This window comes from Mugil cephalus, chromosome 8 (genome assembly GCF_022458985.1).
Source record: "Mugil cephalus isolate CIBA_MC_2020 chromosome 8, CIBA_Mcephalus_1.1, whole genome shotgun sequence".
NCBI classification, from domain to species: Eukaryota; Metazoa; Chordata; class Actinopteri; order Mugiliformes; family Mugilidae; genus Mugil; species Mugil cephalus.
In genome coordinates, this window is record NC_061777.1 from 3,896,173 (window position 1) to 3,918,982 (window position 22,810).

Sequence of the window (22,810 nt, forward strand, 5' to 3'; positions counted from 1 at the left end):
GCTCTCGTGGTCGGAACTTTCTTTCATGCTCTGCCAAGGAGACAAGGTTAGGCCGCGCACAAGGAGGAGAGGAGATGGTGGTGACGACGATGAGGATGATGATGATGATGTGTGCTTTGAATGTGGAGCTGCGTGGGTGGACGAGGGCGACACTGGAGCTGGCCCTGCCCCGAGTCGTCCGTGAGGTAATGGAAGAACGGAGACATGTAGATAGGCAGAAGATGAACAATGGGAATGCACCTGGCAGAAACAAGGGAGACGGGACTTTATTGGAGCCCAATATAACAATAAAAGTGGGAGGTGGTTGTCCATTATCATGTAGCGCTCAAAGAAGAAGAAGAAGAAAGTGGCAGATAAACAACTCATCAAACTCGTATTGCTCTGAACGGGGCCAAACATAATTGCACAATAACTTATAATTAAAGACAACACCAAATGTTTCCCTTTTATTTTATTGCAAAGAAAGAAGTAGAACATGACAGTGTTTACGTTTAAAATATTCAAAATATTTTAAAAAAATGTTTAGTTCTGGGTCTCATGGTTTGTTCCATTTTTACTTAGAAGTCGGAGTTTTCAACTGGAAGTCGGATTTTCTGCCCAGAAAGTCGTACAATCCCCTGAGTTGAGTTTCCAAGATGGCCGCCCTGTGTGTAAACAGTAACTAGAAGCTCCTGTAATACTCTGTTTATTGGCACTTCTGATCAGTTTCTGTTGTATTCAATCGGTCGTGCAGACAGTATTTGTCCACCTAAATGCTGTTATAGTGTAGTTTAAGTTTTCCATGCGTGTATGTTGTGCTAACAACGGCTAAAAGCAATAACCTGCTAGAACCAAAACGGTGCAAAACACCATCGTGGCAAAATGTTTTGATGAAACAACTTTCGAATATTTTCATAAATTTCTGCCTCGTGTTTGTTTTGTAGATTTCATCACTGTAAATAATTAAAAGCCATGAGCTGGTTCAAGTTACATGTTGATTTACAATTTGTGCACTCAAAAAATGTAAATATTGAACACAGCAAGTTATATTTGGACATCCTGCAGAGGCATAAACTCTGCTCAAGTCTTCATAGTGTTGCTGCATTAACATCCTTTAAATTTACCTTAAAAACTTAAAAACTGGTGTCACATCAGAAACTGCCGCTAAAGAAATTCAATTCACATGCTAGCAAACCAGCGTATGCTAACATTAGCACATATAGTGTAAAGGCACCAAAAGAACAACATTAAACTCTTCGTCAGATCAAGATTTCAATCACTGGATGCAAAACAGGCAGCAATTAAACAGGAAACACACAGCCCGTAGCTTCAAAGCGTCTGCAAGGTAACAGATGAACACTGATATCAGGACGTAGCTGAGCTCGTTTCTTTTTCATGTGAAAAGAAAACAAAGGGACGATGCATGTTAATCACGGCTCCTTACAACACGCTCAATCAGAAATAAAGTTGTTTTAGACGAAGGAAAATTCAGTGGAATAAAAAGTGCACTCCTCTTCTGAAATGTGCTAGAGGTTGTACTTTAAAACTGAACCAAAGGATCCTACTTTAATAAGGTTGGATCTGGAAGTAGGTGTATAATTATTGACCAGCGCGATGACCAGAGATAGTGGAATAGACGATAATGAGGTGTTAGCTTGGAGTCATAGCTTAATATTGCACCATCCTGCTGCCAGCCTTTGAGTAAACGCTGTTTACAGCCTCAGACATTTCCTGCTTTGGTGTTCTCTCTCTTTATTAAGATAAGATAAGATAGTACTTTATTGATCCCCATTGGGGAAATTCTAACTGGGACAAAGGAAGTGTTGCTTGCTGTGTCGTGGCGAAGAGATGACCTCAGTTTACCGTTCTCAATGCAACAAACTAATGAGTTTGCTCACTGCAGAAGCGGAATCGTGAAATATATACATATAAAAATATGTATTTTTTTCTGCTTACCGTGCTGTCAACCCATCTTCTTGAGATTTGTGTCTTGAGGTTTGCAAGCACTGGCCTAGATTACTTTAAAGGGAGCTGTACCGATGCTGCACATCAAAGTTTGTTTTTTTGGAGGACTCCTGCATATGTGGAAACAGTTGCATTAACGCGCCGTGGGAGCTGCATGGAATCTGATGATGTCACTTGAGGCAGTTGATGAAAATGGTAAATTAAATAAAATGTGGGCTGTGAAGAACCTACCTGCCTACATTAGGCCCGATCCTCATCTCTGCTTTGAGCCTCAATCTCCTGTCAAACTCCCGCCGTCTGCATTGTTCTTATCGAGCCTGACAGTCTGAAGGAGCTTCCTGCTCCGTATAAAAAGAATAAAATAACATGGTTCCTGTTAGCTTCATTTTAGACGTACAAATGTAACGCAGTTACTGTAATGCGTTGCTTTTTGCTGTAACGTGGCAATGTAAGGCATTACAAAAAAAATTAAAAAAATTGTAAAATTTTACTCAGTTAAATTAAGTTGAGTATTTTTATACAAATTTGAGATTAGCAGAGGAGAAAACAAATCCAAGCAAATGTTGACTTCCTGTTATTGCTAGAGAACAGCTGACTGGGGAAAAGAGTCGGGCTCTACAGTCACACAAGTAATTTAAGGAAACATGTAGCGTGGTGCAGCTTTTTATTACATGTTCAGTTACAGTATAAAGTAGTAGCTTCTAGCAATGCTGATTTCAATGTAAATACACCGAGTTTACAGTATTTCTATCACTATTATATACCACTATATTGTACTGTTGTTAGCGTTAGCCTAGCTTAGTCATTATATCATTCTACATCACCTTCTGCTGGATGTGGAAATGAGCTACACTGAAAGCTGTCCTTATTTCCAGTTATTTTTGGTGAAAGTAACTTAAAAGTAATGTAATGCCTTACAATTCAAAGACAGCAACATTATAATGTAACTAATTACTTTGAAATTACAGTAACAAGTAATGCATTTTTGAAGTAACTTGCCCAACACTGTGAGTGACTGACTGCTGCGTCTAGGAAGCTGGCAGAGTAAAAAAAAAAAAAAAAAAAAGTGGGCCGAGTCCTGACCTGCTCTGTTGTTTGCCCAGGGAAAGAAGACAGCAGGCCCTGGCACCACCCCTCTACCAGCAGCAGCAGCAGCGGCAGCAGCAGCAGCAGCAGGATAGTGTATTACGAGGGAGAGAACAGCAACTTCTCTTTCAAGCAAGCAGGGACATGGTCTCCTAAAGCAGCTTCAAGGCAGACAGAGATTAGAGAAAAATCGTATGACTGCAGATGAATTAAGGGAAGAGGAGAGGAGGCGTTTTTATTGAGATGCCTCGACTAGACTGAACCTACTGTGCACGTTCACAGAAATGTGAAGAGAAAAAAAAAGAAAAAGAAACGTCAGTTAAACCACTGTCGGGGCATTTATTTATTTATCATTTTAATATATTCAGCTTGCAAGCCACTTATTTTTGATTTGGCTGCGTGTGGCAGGTGCACCTGTTTGATTGTGGTTAGTAGTTGGACCAGGAGGTGGAACTACCTTTTCTGCTCTTTGTCTTTGGGCTGAAAGGAGACTGTTGACTGAGCAGGAGCTCAGGGCTGGGTTTTCCAATCCCCCAGTGTCGCACGAGTTTGATGGTGCAGATGTGCTCCGGTGTTAATTAATAAAGCTGTCTACACATGTTGTCTAACGGCTTGCTTTATTCACAACTTGCATGTGTAACTGCGGTAATGAAGGTCGTTACGCTTGGGGTCTATTTATTTTAATTGAAGCATGCGGTGACACACAAAGCTTTGTGTGCGTTTGAGCGTGCTCACGCCGTACTTCACCTATCGAGTCAAGACTAAATTTTACATTTGATGACTCGGTTCCGATTATTCTTCACCAAGTGCAGCTTCAGTGGTCAAAAAAACTGTTCCCCTTCCTGACCTGGTGAGGACAGGTTCCTATTTATAGCCACTCCCTTCAACTTACGCAGAATCCATTCAGATACGTCTGTATTATTGCTCCTATAATGCCATTTCATTTAAACCCGTGTGTGGCTCTCGGCTTAGATGTTAATACCTTTGAAAATGAAAGAAAAACACTTAACATTTCAACCATTATCCAGCTGGAGACTCACTTGTCTTCACTTGCTTTCGAACTTTGTTGTTTGCCGCGGCATCGCCTTGACGTCATGTGAAAAACTTGAGTTTTTATTTCGATCAGAATTTTCTTTTTAGTCATTGTCTGACTTGGATGTTAGAACATTAAACGTGAATGCATTAGTCTCCCTTAACTCTTGGCTCTTTAATGGAAAAACTGAAAGATTTACTGTCCGTCTGATCCCTAAAGATTAGAAGAGAAGTTTAATTGTGTCACTCAGCAGCTCCAACCGAGGCTAATTCCACTAGGTGGAGAAGAGGCCCTTAAGAAGTCGTATTCTTGTCCGTAGCCGGGAAGCTTGTTTATTTTGCTGTGAATCACAAAGGGCCTGAGACCAAAACCGGTACAAAAACAACACAGGAGAGGAAAAGTGGAGGAAATTTAATTAGCGGTTGTCCGTTCCTCCGGCCTGAGTGTTTGGTCTCGGCAGGGCAGAGCGGAGCGGCGGGCAGCGGGAGGAGAAGACGGCTGAAAGGCTTCTTGATTAGCGGCGGTCTGAGTCAGTGCATCTGTGTACATGTTTGTGGAAGGGTTTCGCGTCGGACGCCGCGGGACTTCAAACGCCGGAGAGAGACAGGAAGCGCCGCCCGTGGCGCACAACAAGCGAGACGGACGCGTATATTTAGGCGGAGAGGAGAGGAGGAGGAGGAGGAGCTCTGCTGATTGAGCTTCATCCATCACTCGGTATTTACCCTACGGTCACAACACGCATTAGAAAAACGGACGTCGCGCCGCTTCGTTTTCCCGCCAAAATACATGCGCTGGAAAAAGAAGGACGGGAAAAAAAAACTGTTATTTTATGAAAACCACAGTGTTTCCTCTGAAATCCTTCTTCTTGACCACATGATGACAAGCATTCAAACTTTTTTTTGTATAACCCTGATGAAGGCTCTCTGACAAAACGTCTTGCTTTAGTTTTTTTGCTTTGTTTTGTTTTTTTTACAGTGTTTGTCATCCTCCAAGAGTAGGAGACGTTTAGAAGAATAAGACAGACCATATACAGACTATATACATATATGGACAATGCTTCCTCTCTAATTTGTTCATTCATTTCATCTAGGGCTGGTGGTATACTGAATACCGGTGTTTATTTTCGTTATGATATGAATTTTTTAATATATCGGTGTTTGATTAAACATTTGCTGTGTGTCAGACCGGACCATTTTAAACGCAGCACTTCTAAACACACGTCGTGTAACTGCGTCACTGTGAGGTGTGGTGAAGACATCCTCGGTTTCTAGTGACAGTCCCCAATTTTAGCTTTTTGTAAATGAGAAAAAAAAAAGTTGCGCGTAGACTACAGTTATTACGGTAGCTGGTCGCGCTGCTATTGATATCACAGACATAGTAGTTTAAATAAGTTTAAATATGAATAAATATGTCAAAAATAAATGAAACCACAGTTGTTTCTCCATTTCATCTTGGTAACATTCTAACATTTTTTTTTTTTATCTCCGAGCTGTAAATGTCCCCAGATTTCCACATCATTAGTCAGTGCTGACACATGCAAACCTGTTTTACTACCAGGGATTATTCTACAATATTTACTCATCATCACAGTAAAATATTCCATCCTTAGTCAATCGACGGCATTAATTCCTCTCTGAACCAGTAGAAAATGTTGCAATACATGCAAAAAATAAATAAATAAATACCTGCAAACCTCCAAATTATAGTCGTCACGATGTCACATCCTGTTTCTACAGCTTCAAGTAACTTCTCAGTACAACTGAATACACATCAACATTATATTAACGAGCTGAAATAATAAGACATCGAGGAAACGTTAACTCAGAGGGTTCGGAGTCACAAACATTAATACGACTCGTCTTCTGTGAAATTTCGCTGAACGCTTCAGTCGCTGTTGTTGAAAGTGAAGCAGGAAGTAGAAACAAAAGTGAACCCGACGGCAGAAAAGACACAGCGATGACTAGACTGACGAGTGCACAAGTTTAAATTGTTCAGGCTCATTTAACGTACTGGTGTAACCTACGTACGTATCCTGAGCCTGAGAGCACAAGTTGTGTACTTCAACAAGATTTTATTTCAGCTCTGTAAGATGCCCAGTGAAAAAAAAAAAAAAAAATCTAAATCAGAATTAGAGGGGAAAGGAACACTCTGGTCTTTCTTTGTGTTTAATCCAACATCTGCGTCTGATGGGCTCACAGCACAGACAAAGCACCGAGCACCGAGGAAAGAATACACAGCACGGATCTTTTATACTTCTTATCTACTGGAGGCCAGTGTTGTTCAGCTTTATCTCTCTAGCCTTCGCACACACACACACACACACACACACACACACAGGCCCTGAAAGAACACAAGAGTACTACAGAACATATGCCAGATACCTCAACAGACTTTGTGTGAAACATTTTGTGTTTTCAATCTTATCTGAGGTGAATTCCCTGCAGCTTGAGCCTGAAACTCTCTGACACGCAACCGAGTCAGCAGCTCACATTGTACTGTGCTGGACGACAATACGCACGACACTGTACGTGCACCGATCAGGCATAAGATTATGACCACCTTTCCTAACATTGTGTGGATCTCCCTTGTGTAGAACAGCTGTGATTTACCAGAGAATGGACATGGGCCTTCTGAGGGTGTCCTGTGGTGGTTCCTTTGGGTGCTGTGGGTTGAGGGGAGGGGCCTCTATGGTGGATCATCCCTCAGATACTTGATCAGTCTGAGATCTAGTGAATTTGGAGGCCAGGTCAACACCTTGTGGTGTTCTTCGTGTTTTTTTTTGAGTTGTTCCTCAAGTGTTTTTTGTGTGTGTGTGTGTACGTTGGGGTTGTCTGGTCTAAGTGACGTCCATTTATTTACCACTCCTTGTCCTAGTGGTCATAATGTTGTGGATGATTGGTGTGTGTTACAGATACAGGTTTGTCAAAACCTGATACTTGCACGTAAACGTCGATTCGATTTCTCGTCAAGGTGCGGGTCCGTCTGTGGGATCTGTTGTTCAGAGAGAATATGTTTGGGTTCCACGATGAGGGGCAGTACACTTCTCTTTCTTTCTCTCTCTCTCTGCACTCTTTAATGGGCTCGGCCTTTTGCCAGATTCCACTGGCAGACCTCCTCAGAGGTGCCCCCTCGCACACACAAACACACATTTTCATAGCACAGTTCACTTGTATAATTCTGGTTATGCAATAGTGGGTGAATGGCCACCCCACATTGTGCACTGAGGCAGAGACGGACATGGAGGGAGAGGGGGGAGGAGGGAGGGGGTGAGGAGGAGGATGAAGAAAAGAACAATCGGGGAAGGGAAGAGGACGGATTCGTCGGAAACGCTCCCAGAGACGGGGCTTTAAAGAGCCGCGGGCTCGGAGAAGTCCCGTAGGTGGCGGTGGAAGGTTCCTGTGTTGTTTCTTTTCCCGCAGAGAGCTCTGGTTTTTCTCCCTAGCTGACATTACCACCTCAAAAGAGGCTTTTCACACCAGTCCAGGAGACGGGCCCCTAGGTGGAAACGTCTCCCTCTGAAGGAAGTGTGTTTTCAAAGTGTGGGGGGGGGGGGAAACCCTGATGGCTTCCCAGCGTTCTCTGTCTACTGCACACCACCTCCGCCTCAGACTGGGGGACTTAAACCGGCGGAAAGGAGACACTTTCACCGGTGGGAGCAGGTTTTCCCCTGAGGGTTCGCAACACAGTGGAGGAGATAGTCGTTACATGCTACATACGCACATGTGCGCCGGATTGGTCTTGTACATGATGTACCGCACGGATGGAGGGGTCAAGGATCAGTGTACCTGGGGCGGGCCTCGTCTTTGTCTGCGAGTTCGGTCGTTATATCTGCCCCAAATATCTCTCTGTGTCTTCCTCCGTCAGACCACACAAACCCCTCTGTTCGTCCACAATGAGACGCCGACACAACCCGACCGAGAAGCCGCGAGCGCTCGTCTGAAAACGTGACCAAATTAAGAAAAAGAGAGTTTTAAATGGAGCAGAACCTGATCAGAGCGGTAGATTCAGCTCGTTTTTAGAACATGAGCAGATCTCGGGCTCGGCATCCTCCACAGTCACTTCCTGACCTAACCTCTTATCTACATGTTTGATATTAATGGCAGTCGCTGAGCACACTGAGTGCTTCAAGTGATTCTTTCCCCTGTGTGTTTACGCTGGGTAAACTATCCGTTTATGTGAAGGCGCTTGAATGGAGAGGAGCTGGAGGAGGCTCGCCGCCCCCCCCCTCCCTCATCCCCCACCGGTGTGACACACAAGTGGATTTTTATGTGCTTCGTAAACATTTCTTTTTTTTTTTTATGGAGCTTAAGAAACGGTGCTGCTGCTGTTAGCAGTGATATTAAACAGGAAAGTGGTTCAAAAGTTTGGGAAGGTAGAAGCAGAGACTCAACAATGCCTTGTTTAAAAAGGAAGCGGTCGTCAGGGAAAGGTTTGTACTTATTTACCTCTTCTCACACCGATCAGCCATAACATTACGACCGCTGACGGGAGAAGTGAAGAGCACTGTGACAATTCAGCGTTCTTACGGGAAACTTTTGGACCTGACATTCATTCACGTGGGTGTTACTTAGACATGTAGCACCCGCCTAGACCAGACCAGACCAGACCCCCCCACCCCCATAGCACCAGCAGGATGCAGCCAGACACACACACACACACACACACACACACACACAAAAACACTTAAGGAACAACTAAACAAAACATCACAAAGTGTTGACCTGGCCTCCTAATTCACTACATCCCAAACTAATCAAGCTTCTGTGGGAGGTCTTCCCAGTACAGTTTGCTCCATCGTGGCCTCATAACGAGTTGGAAATAATTCGGAAACAACGTTATGCTTGTGATTTACCTGTTGCTCCACATTTATATAGTCTATGCTGCCTCCTCTTGCATTAATTTGTTCATAGAATCAACATCATTATGTTTAGGTTTCCTGTAAATCAGCAGAATTAATGAAGGTTTACAATTATTTTAAGACAGTGGTTCAAAACCCGGAGGAAATGACTTCAGACATAATGTGAGCTAGTTTGATTTAATAAGCGCTAACTAGCAAAATTAAACTAAAAGTGAACTGTTCGCTATAAATTCATTTTATTTGCTGCTACTTTATTCAGTCTTACACACATTTGTCCATAGAATACCATGTCTCAATATGTGATGTGTGTGTGTGTATTTAAACTGAATCTGAACCTTTATTTAAAAAACTCAACATATTGTCAACTTCTGACATTAATACACTTCAGTCCTGCCTATTTACTTATAAATAAATTTACTCTCCACGTCTGTTTCTTAAAACCTTCAGTGAATTCTTAACTGTTAACTCTCAGGTTCATTCTTACACAAGACATTAAACTTCATTCTCATTTTTGCCGACACCCCCAAAATAATTTCACTTATAGAGGTTCGTTACTTTGAAATTTATGTACTTTATGTATGTTTTTTTTGTTTCTTCTTCTACATTATTGTCTCTGTATTATGGTCCAAATAAATAAATTACAAAACTGTAGCTGCTGCTGCTGTTTGTTGCTAAATTCTAGTTATTATGGTAATAATTTGAAGTTTCATGCTGTAGGAATAGTTTTTAACCCATAGGACCCAAAGCCCCCCACCAACAACGTTGTTTTACAGGACCCCCTCAGAAGACCCGTGTCCATTATCTGATGAGTCACAACTAGTTTAGAGGCACAAAGGAGACCTACACAATATTAGGAAGTGGTCATAATGTTATGCCTGATTTGTGTCCTGTTCAGTTTAGGAAATTAAATCATACTACCTCTCGGATCCAAACCTTACGTATAGGTGTCAAGGGAGTCATAAGAAAACAGGGAGGTGGTTTGAGTTCTCATCAGGTCCCTGTAAGCGGTTTAAAAAGTGCGTTGGTGTGTCCGTGACAACAGAAAAAAAAATAAAATAATAATAATAATATCAAGAGTTGTAGCGACACGACTGTGAGCCGGATCCAGAGCAACGGGAGCGTCTGACCCGCTAATTAAATGACACACAGCCGACGCAGTTATGTCGAGTGTCTTTAAAACGGCGCAACATGTTATGACAGATTAACATCAAACGGTAGGAGATGAGGAAGACGGTGACTAATGTTCCCGGCGTCGTCACGACTTTACTCCCGGGAGCACAGTCTGTACAGGAGCGAGAGCACGAGAAAAGAGGTGTCGCTTCTTCTTCTTCTTCTTCTTCTTCTTTTTTTATTTCCCTCTCCGGGCTGCGGGGGCCTCCAGTCAGATGAAGCATAGCCACGTTGAGAGAAAAAAAAAAAAAAAATGTAATTTTAGTTGAATGTAAATAATGTCTTGGCTCAAATGCCTTTGCTCTGAAAGGGAGTGAGGATGGAGAGGGAAAACGTGGGGGTGACCACATATAAGAAAATCCATGGGAGAAAAGTATGCCTTTATCTTTTAATAAACCGTAAAGCCAGGAGGCAACATGAAATTACAGCATAATAGCAGTGGAGAGTCTTCTGAAGACTTAATTGCCTTAATTATAGCAGTGCAGAGAGAAAGAGAGAGGGAAAGGAAAGCATGAAGAGGAGGAGGAGGAGGAGGAGGAAGGGAAAAAGGAGGGAAGCCGTGGAGAAGAAAGTAGACACGAAAGAGGGAGTCGTGTCACAGAGGAGCCAGATGTTGCAGGTGTATCCAGGTGTTTGTGTGCGAGCCCGGGGGGCGTATCTGCATATTTATGAACGCGTCCTCCTCGTTGGGAATCTTCAGTCCGTGTGGATGATGGAGAGAGGAACGTGTCCTGCCAGACGAGTGAAAATGTCTGTCCCTCAGATCTTACAAGCTGGCGGGCTCACTTAGGGATGCTAAACATAGCTTTCATTTTCCTCTGCGTCTAGACGGAGCTCTCTCAGTGCGTTCTGCTGCGGTTTGCCTTCACTCGGGGAAGATTGTACCTTAATTCTCATGCCTCGGAGCCAGCGGGAAATTTGTTTAGCCAGCAGTATTGTGACGTACCTATAACCCCCACCACCACCACACACACACACACACAAATACACACACACACACACACACACCTCCCTTCCTTTTGGCGAGCAGTTCAGCTTTTTTTTCATGGATGAACGATCAAGCTCTCACAGGAGATCATGTTTCAGCTCCGAGGGAAATATCAACCTTTTGTGAGATTTTTTTTTTCTTTTTCTTTTGCTGCCTGCCAATCTTTGTGTGTTCTCTAAAATGCTGTAAAAGAATAGCGCTGCGCTTGTACACCTAATCAGAATATGAGTCTGGCAGCACGTCATTTTGATTTCATTATGGGGCGTGTTCCAACCGATACAGACTAAAAAAAAAACTCTAATTGCAACCATTGACTGTTTATACTATGGACAAACCCATCGCGTTGTTACCCATTGGATTCTGAACCCCAAATACGAAGCCCGAAGTGGGCGGAGCCCGCGGCCGCCATGTTGGATGAGCTTTATTCCGCCCACACTCGGATACTCAAACCCTCAAAATGTCAGACTGCTGCGGCTTCCCTGGTTATCACGTTACAACTTTTTTACATTTCTAAAACATGATGATTTTGCAAACAAATTAAAAAAAAAAAAGTTGAATATTTTCGCAATAAAACTTCAAAACTTCAAAATTTGTCTTGCTAACAGCCACTAACGTCCATTAACTGCAGAGAGGCAATGCATGATGGGATGTCCACCACCTGTTGTGTGACTATTAGATGTTCACTACTTTTTGCAATGCTTTATGGGAAATTTTGAGGCAATTTAGGACACAGCCAAAATATGGACAGGTGGACACGCTGAGACCCGTCCACCCAACTCTCCGCTACCTGTTAGCTCAGGCCTGTCACTCAAAATGGGAACGCCCTTAGAATTTTAAACCTCAATAAAATATAAATTCTCTCCCTGTACAGTTGTCATGAATAGTGAAATAATCTCTGCTGAGACAGTTTTTTGCACTTCCGCATGGGCTTCATCGCTCAGACCTGGAGGTTACCGTCTGATAGCAACAGGATCGTCCTCCGACCAATCAGAGCCATTCTGTCATAAACACATTTAACTCCACGGCGCTCGCATTGCGTAGATAACTACGTCGCCGCTTCTCTTTGATCCTCAGTTACTCTTCACCACATGGTGCTCCGCCCGAACTAGTTGATAGACCGGTTTACGCGTAGGTTCCAGGCTAGTAAAAGAGGCTCAGTTTGAATCGTTGTGGGTTTATTGACTTTTCTTGAGCACGGTGGAGTAGACGGTACACTTGTTTATATATAAAATCAAGTTCTTGATGCGTGCCTTCCTCCTATTATCTTCGGTTTAGTAGAATTACGTCAAATCCTACTTACTTTAAAGGGCGTCTCCTGTTGATTGGAGTTACATTGTAAATAACAAATATGAGATCATTGCTGATTTCTTCGAGTCATTAGTTTACAGTTCTGATCTTAGCAGAGTGCCTGCAGAGGGGACAAGTGTTGGTTGAAGTGTAGTTGCATGTCCCATCACTCCTTATCTGCTGCTGTCGGCTAGGCTAGTTAGCTGGTGTCTCCTTGTTGGTTGCTAGCTGGTAGCTGACTGCTAGCCTGCTGGTTGGTTTCTCAGTTGGACTGGGCTTCTAAATGTGTTTTTCCATCATGGCACAAGGGATTGTAACAACTTATCCTGTGTATCAATGAATTTTAAACTAAGCAGTACATACAATACACGAGTCAAGTGTTAAATGTTCACAGTAGAGTATTGAGGACACAAACTGGCATAATAGTTTAATTGTGCAGGTAGCATAAAGGGCCGCGGTGAAAAGCTATTTCATATATTTATTCATACAGTATTAGTGTCATTATACTCTGTGCCAATCGCTTCTTTATGCTCCAGTTGCTGAGAAAGGAGCATTTAATCTTTTTTTTTTTTAAAACACAATTTCTACCATTTTAGAAATCTAAAAACTTCCTGTCCGTGTTTTGGTCTCATCATTCAGCGCTAACAATGAGATTCAAACGGCTCCGTGCATCGACTTCACCTGGGTGAACTTAATGACCGGGCCTCCTTGAAATTCCTGTTTAGATCCCAGTGAGACTGGTATGAATAAAAGCTTTATTCAACGTTCAAACGTTCAAACATTCAAACGTTTCTGTTACATTATTCTTTTTAAGTAAAGTTTGCCAACAATCTCCTCTCACGCAGGAGCTGTATAGCCAGTTGGAGTCGGCGAAGTGAGCAGCATTGTCTCATTAAAGTTATTATCTATTAGCAGCATTTATCCTTCCCTTCTTGTCCAAGGATGTATTTTTTTTTTTTAGTTTTTTATAGGGCTCGAAAGGAGATGTGTCATGTTTTCTAAGAGAGCCAGTTTGCCTCTGGGTGCATTTTTGTTGTTGTCAGGCAAGTCCCTGCACTGCAGCGCAGGCCTGCCCGAGTGGAGATTCTTCAGGAGGGAGATCTCTTTCTTCTCAAAGCGTCTTACCAAGAGCTATTAATTATTAACCGGGAGAGCTAACATCAAAGGAGCTAGACTTGTGCTGAATTAGATGGGGGCTGGAGCCTGGCAGCGTGGAGCTGAGAGAAAACTGGGTGAGAGGGAAAAGGAGCCGAGCCGAGATTTTTTCGCTCCGCTCGCTTTTGAACTCTCAAAGTGTAGAAAGTGAAAAGAAGAAGACGAAGAAGAAAAAAAAAAGAGCGACGTTAGTTTACGGTGAAGGGGGAAGAGCGAAAGAGAAAGCCAGAAGAAGCTGGGTTTTCTGGCACGCTGCTGTTATGATGTTACAGCGTTTGTTCAAGGCTGTTAAAGGAGAGATCGAACCAGCCTTCAGGGTTAATTAGTCTTTAATGAGCTGCTATGAAAGCAAGGTTCACCAACGGAACGGCATGTCTCCGCGCTTAAACCGATGGGAAACTCTTAATTGAGACGTAGTTTATAAAATCCAGAGTCACGATTTACATTTTCCTCCCGCTGGTTTACAGTCAACGTGAAGTGAATAGAGTGTGCTACATCAAAGGCCTTTTGTTGCTTCGGTTCTGCTTTCCTCCTGCTCCGACTTGTCTTGTCCTGTGCAGCATTAGTGCCACCCAAAGCTCCCACAGCCGGGGGGACTCGGGCCGGACCGTGCACCTGTGTCGCCGGTCATGAAAATCATTTTTTTTGCTGAGTGCTCACTCGTGAAAATGCAGCGAAGTCTTGTAAATCTTTGTTGCTTCGAAGGTCTAGTTCTTGGACAGCTATGTTTAAATATTAACCTCAGTGAAAACTCGGAGGGGAAATGAATGCATGCCACAGGCTTGTGAAGGTTCTCAGTCGTCCAGGGGTTTTTTTGTTGGTAAATCCAAAAGAAAACAAGCTGCGACAAAAGGAACTGGACTTGTAGGGTTTCTTGAAGACCTTTCATGCAAGTAGCTTCTTCAGGTCAAAGAGTCTGGTGGAGGAGTTGGGGTTTAATATCTGTCTACAAAACGTTACAAAAAGTGAAAGTTTCCTCCAACAGTACTGAGTATTTGTTCGTTACAGACCCTCATTGTGCAGGTTTCAGATGTTTCTTTTAAAACCTCAACTCCTTCACCAGTCCTTGGATGTGGATATCGTTTTTTTGGATAATGCACCGTCCTAATTAACCGACTAAAACGGTCCATATTACGCTGCATGCCTCGTAGCATGTGTCAGCTAAATAAAGAGTTCGATATGAGGTCTGAAAGGGCAGGAAATGACTAAGAGAGCTCCTCCCAGGCCGCAGCGTTTGATCTGATGAAAAGCAACAGTTGTGATGAAATGATTAATAAGCGGACAGAAAGGAGACTGAAAGCATTATTTTTTAACATCAAATTTGTTGGGTTTTTGACGGTGGGTGATGTAAAGACTCATTCAGAAAAAAACTAATATGCAGGTTGTTGAAGAATTAAGACATAATTAAGATCTTTTGATAATCAGTGTCTACCAAACCGATATTCAGTGAACAAAATGTGTCTTCATGGATCACGTGTGACTACATTAAGCCCTCTTGTTCGTCTCCTCCGCTTCCTCCTTTTTCTTCTCCTCTTTCTCGTTTCTTGTCCTCCTCTTTCTCCTGCTGCTGCTTCGTCGCTAGCCAACAGCCTTAAAGACCGAAGAGGAAAATTTGTTTTGACGCTACAGAGACGTGGTTTTGGTTTTTATGGCAGACCTAAAATAAATAAGTACAAAAGATCGGGCTTGGCTGGAGGCCGGTACCGGTCCGATGCGATCATTTCTGAAGAACGCCCGGATCGGCCCCGACGCCGATCGGGACATCCCTGTAATCTGTAATTGCAGCCCTCGTGCTTAAAAGCTAAATAGGACGGTGATTGTGCTTATTCTAACAGGCCTGCAGATGGCAAAACAAATACAACGCAAATAATGTGTAGAGATGCACGGGGCATGAGAGGCTCCATTCATCTGAAGACAGTCTAATCCTTCCAGCCCACTGTGCTACACAGTCGCTCTTTGAAAACAATAATCCAGAAACTTGCTCAACATCCCGTCGCTGAATGCCGTTAGCTCAGAAATCAACAAAAAAAAAAAAAAAAAAAGAGCAACTGCGCCTCCCCCGCACACACACACACACACACACACACACACACACACACACACACACACCACCGCTCCCCGTCTCCTCTCCCTCTGTGAGCGCCTGCAGACTGGAGTGGTGACACTCTCCAGCCCGTCGGCCGCAGAGTCACAGCACTGTACATTGTCACTTTGATCTTCACCCCCCTCTCCCTCCTTCCCTCCCTCCCTCCCTCCTTCCCTCCAGTTATGAAGAGCGCTGGCGAGAGCCCAAGGGCACTTGATAATACCAGGATATGATCCCGGCTGCGCTCTTTTAGATCGTGTAGTGCAGACATCAAAACGCCGTCTAAAATAGGGCACCGTGAATCAAGCAGGGGGGCGAGGACGGGTCGTTTGGGGGGGGGGGGGGGGCGGGAGTTAAGATAAAGGCACTTTCAGAAGCCAATTTGGATTCTGCGAGCAGATACTCCGGGTTCTGCAGATTCAAGCATTTCCTTTATCTCTCGCCTTCAGCAGAACTCTTCAAAAGCTCCCGCTCCCTACCCGCATCACACTCGCATGAAAGGAGCTCACACTTTTTAAACAGCTGGAAATCCTTGATAACTTTATTCGACTCTCCTGAGCGCGCGCGGCAGAGTTCAGTTCAGATTGTTGTTGCAGAGTTGATTTTTTTTTTTTTTTTTTTTTACTTTCTCTCACACTATTAGCTTAGTGCAGATTCACAGGGAGTGACATCACGGAGACTTCCGAGGCCACATGTGCCTCTTAGCAAACGTTACCACCAGCTTGTTTTGCTTCTTCAGTTCACCCTTTAATCTTTCTCCACTCGCCCGCGTCCAATGCGCTGCGCGGAGGTCACACTCAGGCGGAGAACTCCCTCTAGTGGCCTCCGGTTACGCGTGACCTCTGGGCGCAGCTGATGTTGTGCTCTAATAACATTCCCTGGATGTTTCTTTGAGCCGTCTCTTGCGCTGCGTCTAATGGTGACTGTGTTGTGTGTGTTTGTGTGCAGGCGAAGAGAGCGGTGCAGCGGGGAGCCACCGCCGTCATCTTTGATGTGTCTGAGAATCCGGATGCCATCGACCAGGTTTGTACACACCTTAGAATTACCCAGGCATTCGGCGCTCCTAGCAACGCGTCAACTGTCTAATCTGTCCGTCTGCGAGAGACGTCTTCGCACGCCCTGCCCTCCCCGACCGCCGGCGTGTGCGCGCCGCACTGCCGTGTGCGCAAACGAGCGACCTTCCCATCTGCAGTTGTGCCGGAACGCGCGCGGATCAGCCTCGCTCATTCATCCGTCCTGGGCCCTTTCAGCTCTCGAGCTCGCCTGTGGAGGAGCGCACTGAAAATGGATATCCAGGTTCAGCTTTCACTAGACCGTGACCAAACTTTGTTGAGCTCATAATTGCGCAGGTAGCGCACATTACCTCACCTCCCAGGAGCAGAGGGCTGTGAGTGGCTCACGGGACACGTGAAGGGAGTGAACTGCGCGTCGGTCGCATGCTTCCAATCATCCCGACTCTTGTTTCTGTGCTGTTTGAGAAGCGTAAAACTCAAGTTGCTCCTCTGAGCGCCTTTGTCGCAAGAATTCTCCTGTGGTATTCATCCTTGCCACGCCAGGCCTGGACTTGCAGGTTTTTCTTTTTCTTTTTTTTTTTCTTCCCTCTCCTCTCCTCTCTCCTCGCCTCTTCTTCTCCTTCTCCTTCTCCTCTGCTGCTGGGTCATAAAGCGCGTAGCTGAGAGATAAAAGGGATTGCGCGGCGACCACATGAAAGGCAGCGCTGGGCGGCTGTGTTAAATTCCCCCGAGAGGCTTTTCCAGTCAGAGCGGCCCGATCGGCAGAGACAGGAGCCGCAAGGCCGAGGGGCAGGGAGGAGGAGGAGCTTAGGGGGAATTAAGGTCCCAGGGCCAAAATTTGGAGAAGCTTTATGAAGTTAATGCACTTGACAGCCTTTTTTTTTTTCTCCCCTCCTCATCTTCTTCTCTCAACTTGTACTGTAGCATGAGGCAAACAAAAGTGCTGTCTGGGACTTCGTTTGGTGGAAAAGTTTATTAGGTTAGTTTAAAAAAAAAGAAAAAGTGATTCACACCAGTAGAAGACACACTTACACACTTAAACTCGTTGTCAAAGGCTAAACTAGGCCCCCCCCGAATCAAGCGAGACATCAAAAGCATCGACGTCTATACTTTTAAACCAGAACGTACAGCGCCTCTCGGGGGGAACATGACGACAGCGGGAGAAATAGCAACGGTGAATATCCTCGGCATTTCCCCTGGGCTTTTCAAATTACAGATTCCGACCGGCGGAGGAGGAGGAGGAGGAGCAAAGGGGGACGTCAACCGAGTCAAAAAGCTCAATTCATTGACTGTTTCCTCCTCCCGCCGCCGCCTCCGGCAAAACTGTGGCCACGCTTTTCCATGCCTCGGGCCCCCGCGGGTCATTTTTTCCCAGCCCGGGAGCAGAGCCGGTCCCTGTTACATTCAGACCGGTGCTTCCCAAACTGTTTATCCTTCTAACTTCTTAAAATGAAGCTCTGTGCTCAGACAGTTTTAGGCGCCTGTGCTCTGGGTTATGTTCATTTTCAATCTCTCGTGCAATCAGCTTTACACCGATGAGGCATAACATTATGACCAGCTTCCTAATATTTGGTTCTGTGGATCATCACACAGATACTTGGGTCAGTTTGGGATCTGGTGAATTTGGAGGTCAGGTCAACACCTTGTGCTGTTCTTCATGGTTTTTTGAGATGTTCCTAGATTTTTTTTTTTATTATTTTTTTATGGTGTGTCATTGCTGTGGGATGAGGGTGGGTGGTGCATCCATACGCACGCCAGGTCCAAACATTTCCCAGCAGAACATAAAATCGTCACAAATGGTCAATGTCTCCTGTCAGTGGTCATAATGTTGTGGGTGATCGTGGTACCTTGCTCTTGTATCACGTTTAGATTCCACACGTACGCTTTAATCAGATGTGTGAGGTTCTGCGGAAGGTTTCTTCCAGGTAAAAGGAGCTTTATCTTTCCACTGCAAAAGGCCAAATAAGCTCCAGTTTTTGCCCTTTGGAAAGTTAAATACTTAAATAGGTAAAACTTAAAAGCTGGTTTGCGTTTAATATCCTTCAGGTCAAAATACAGTAACCTGCTTTTAGAAACACCTGAAAGTTTATTCTTTTTGTTAAAACTGTGCTGGAAGAATGACCATTTAACCAAATCCCGGTGATGTGTCGGTAACATCCGTGTTTGACGTCTGTCTCTTTGTCCTCCCCTCAGCTCAACCAGGTTGCTGAGGATCCTCTGAAGCGTCCTGTGGTTTACGTGAAGGGCAACGATGCCGTTAAGCTGATGAACATCGTCAACAAGCAGAAAGTGGCCCGTGCTCGGATACAACACAGACCACCGAGGGTAAGCGTTCGCGCCGCAGACCCCTCCCCACAAAAAAACACAAAAAAAAAAACCAGCCCGATGATGCTGCGCCGCGTTTTAGACGCGAAACCAAAATTCCAGCTGTGAAATCTGACCCCTTCCCCCTTTTTTCTTCCCCGCTCTCCGTTGGCCCCGAGGCCAAGGACTTTTTCACAGCACTGCGAGAGATTAATATCAGCTATTCAAAGAGCTGTTTGTTTGCTTGGAATATTTGATAAGAGCACCAGCACACTTTGAGGTCAAATAGCTTGACATAATGAAAGCCCGAGAGTAAAGACGGTCCGATAAGAGAGGATTTCTCCAATCTGCGCTTTTTCTCGCCGAGCTTCCACCACTTGTTTGAGGCACAAGTGTTGAAGTCACTGGAAATTGTTGCTCAGTAAATTCGGTCGACGCTTTAACCTGCTTTCTAAATTAGCCCGGCGTGCAAAAAGACATCACGTATGGAAATTAAATTGACTCGCGTGTGTGGGTTATGTGTGAAGGTCACGTTTGTATTATTTGCATAATAAATGAATCAGACACTGGACTGACGGCTCGATGGTGCTTTAACCAAATACCCTGAACTGCTGCTGAATGGAAAATGTAAAAAAAAAAAAAAAAGATATTTGTGGAGATTATTTGACAAAGTTCTGTTTTTGTCGCCCTCCTTTTTCCACAGCAGCCCACGGAATATTTCGACATGGGCATCTTCCTGGCTTTCTTCGTGGTGGTGTCACTGGTGTGCCTCATTCTGCTCATCAAGATCAAACTCAAGCAAAGGAGAAGCCAGGTCAGTGTCGAACAAAACCACACCCCAGCACACGGCCACTTCACTGGCGACTGTAGCTCTGCCTCCGATTGATTCCTCTCGTGTGCTGACAACAAGCTCTCAGTGGAGGCTCGTGAATCGGGATTAGTGTTTAATTAATGCCGATGAGAGGTCGGGTTCGCTGGAGCCAAACGTACAGTAATGACGGAGCTGAAAACCTGTGGCCTGGTCCGTTCAGATAGAAAAGCTCACGCTAGGGGGAAAATTTAACAATTAACTACGTTTTCCTTCCTAAAAAAAAAAAGAAAAATGAGTGAACTGTTGCCAAGTAAATACTGATAAACAGTAACTGTAAACCCATGACATTACTGCTGCTTGGTTCCTCTGGGGTTTGCCAGAAGACGACTACAGTTAATTACAAACTGGAAACTGAAAGTGAAATTTTAAGGTCTTCTTATTCGTCAACCATGAGCTATATCCTGGAGTTCATTGCTCTGTCGCCGACACGTCCCCCACCCTCTGGAGGCCGCGGTTTAGTTAAGCCCAACATAAATAACTGTCTTGTAAACAAGTGATGCACCAACTGCTGTAAATCAGGACGTCTGCTGCGCCCAGGCCCCAGTACGTTGGCCGCGTCGACTGATCCCTCGCCATTTTTAATAAGTAACATTTTTTAAGGCAACGTGGAGCAAACCAGAGATGAAAAGAGGCTGGAGGATTAGAGCCAGAGAGAGTTGTTAAGGCATCAGTCAAGCATTGCAAAATTATGTACCATGTCAAAGGAATAAAAAAACTCTAAATCACAACAAAGACCCACCCACATTTAACATCAGCAAGTAAACACTTGCCAGCGCTGACGTACGAGCGCTTAAAAAGATCAGCGCAGAGTCGAGCCCAGTCTCCCGACAGTTTATGTTGTATTTGTGGCCTTTGTGTTGAGAGTTTACGGAGATAAACCTTGTTTTTCTTATCAAACATGCCGACGTTCCCTTCCTCCTCCTCCTCCACAGAGCTCCATGAACAGAATGGCCATCCAGGCGCTGGAAAAGATGGAGACCAGAAAGTTCAAAGCCAAAGGGAAGGCTCAGCGCGAGAGCAGCTGCGGAGCCTCCGATTCGCTGAGCAGCAGCTCCACCTCCGACTGCGCCATTTGTCTGGAAAAGTACATCGACGGCGAGGTAAGAAAAACGGACGGCCGCCTCCGCTCCGCTCCGCTCGTCACATTTGGGCACCTCCCAGATCCAGACAGGTGTGAGTCGAACATGTCAGCTGTTAATCGGCCATAACTAGACCTCCACTCAGGGGCGTCGCTAGGTTTTAAGGACGGGGGGGGGGGCTCAGCCCCCAGGAGATGCACAGGATGTCAGTGAACGTAGCACGGGAGCACAAAGCTTCACAAACAGCTGACAAAGACTGAGAATTTATCGATTGTTGTTACTTCAGTCTGTTTTTAAACAGTAACTATTAATAACTGGTCAACGCAGAGGCATGACTTTCGCTCACAACACAATAATTGTTTGCTTTTAAATATTTTGAAGTCATTACATATGTGACTAAAATGGTTGCAGTTTCATGTAATGAAAACTATTACTTAATTACTTGAATAAATTAATATTAATGAGTAGAATGGATTGGATAAGGATGCACTGAAGGGTCTCTCTGCCTTACACTATAAGAGAAGTGATCATATATAGTTATTTATCTAAACTCGTCTTATATTGAATTTGTCAGCACTTTTTTGCAAAAAAAAATTAAAAAGACACCAAAGTGTTAGTCCATTCATGATGAAAGGTCCTACTAAATGTCTGATTGCAGTTTAAACGACTATGTAATGCGTATAACTATTCAATAACAATAATGCATTATGCAACTATGCATGAACTCAACGCGTGCAGCAGTGAACCCGCTCTCCGGCCGTGCAGCCGCGGTCATCAAGCCGCCGAGTTTGTTTTCTTTTCATTCCATATTCTCTCGACATAAAACATAATGCAGTCACACGGACAATGGGAAGGAAGTTCCCCCGATGTGCTCGGGGACCGCAGTCCTGCGATCTTTGGTGACGTTCTTTCCGGCACCTTTTTTAGATGTTTAGCTCGGTCTTTGAGAGCACCTGGAGAGATAAGGGTACCCAGAGCGCGTTGGGCTGGGATCGTGCTTCCTGCCTCCTCATTGTGGCCCTTCTTTAATCCTTAAAAGAGCCATTGTCCAAATATGCCTCCCGATCTCAGGACTCTGAGGATTTACTGTAACACCGTTGCTCATCCTCATTCACGGACGCTGGAGGGACAAACCCCAGCCAGTGCCCGGGGCGAGGGGGGGTGGGGGTGGGGGGGGCATAGTTGGTGTGTGCCTTTTTGTGGTTATGTGTCTCTTCGGTAAGGAGGAGAAGAAAACACAACAAAGCGCGGCGCCAGGATTGCACAGAGGAAGTGGCGATATAAAAGGCTGAATGGCATCAAAGCGTTTTTTTGTGCAACAAAAGCTTTGGTGGAAAAGGGCCCGAAGATGAGTCATATTAAGCCACAGAGTTGAAGTATTTATGGCAGTGAAAGAGCCCTTGCTTGGAAAAGAGTATTAGAATTCACCGTGTTCCTGCTCGTGTGTCATTGGGTGTCCTCCTTCTGAATAGGCTGCCTTCTGTTCGTATCAATCCTCGAGTGTAATCCCGTTGTTTGTTTTGCTCCAGAAAGTGGCGGCACTTACGTTTGTGCTGCTCTGGTGTGGCACCGAGTTAAGAGCGCAGAGTGTGCCATGAGGTAAAAGTTGACGAGACTTGTGGCCCTCGCACGGTTCTGTGTAGCTTTGCTGCCACCTCCTGGACACATGCGTTACGAAGGCATCACATGCATGTCTGATATTCATTTATTTAGGAAAGGGAGTTTTTTTTTAGTTCCATCATATTCGTGAATTTCTGCTGAGAAACCTGACATGTGTCTGATTTTGTTTCCTCCTGCAGGAGCTGCGTGTTATCCCCTGCGCTCACAGATTTCATAAGAAATGTGTCGACCCCTGGCTGCTCCAGCACCACACCTGCCCCCACTGTAGACACAACATCATTGGTGAGTTGGTGCACAACCTTGAGATTTAAAAGAC

At 44.7% G+C, this 22,810-nt stretch overlaps 1 protein-coding gene across 2 annotated transcripts in view; it reads left to right on the forward strand.

Annotated features, from left to right (window-relative positions):
• The window catches only part of znrf3 (zinc and ring finger 3), a 71,239-nt gene that overhangs the window by 44,745 nt on the left and 3,684 nt on the right, over nt 1-22,810 (forward strand). Inside the window, exons 3-7 of one of the 2 annotated variants that reach the window (XM_047591712.1) lie at nt 16,556-16,630; nt 18,814-18,945; nt 19,631-19,738; nt 20,728-20,895; nt 22,674-22,776. In XM_047591712.1, the coding sequence (XP_047447668.1) occupies nt 16,556-16,630; nt 18,814-18,945; nt 19,631-19,738; nt 20,728-20,895; nt 22,674-22,776 (586 nt within the window). Of the gene's footprint in view, nt 1-16,555; nt 16,631-18,813; nt 18,946-19,627; nt 19,739-20,727; nt 20,896-22,673; nt 22,777-22,810 lie in introns of both variants that reach the window. The other variant, XM_047591711.1, reaches the window with a different exon arrangement.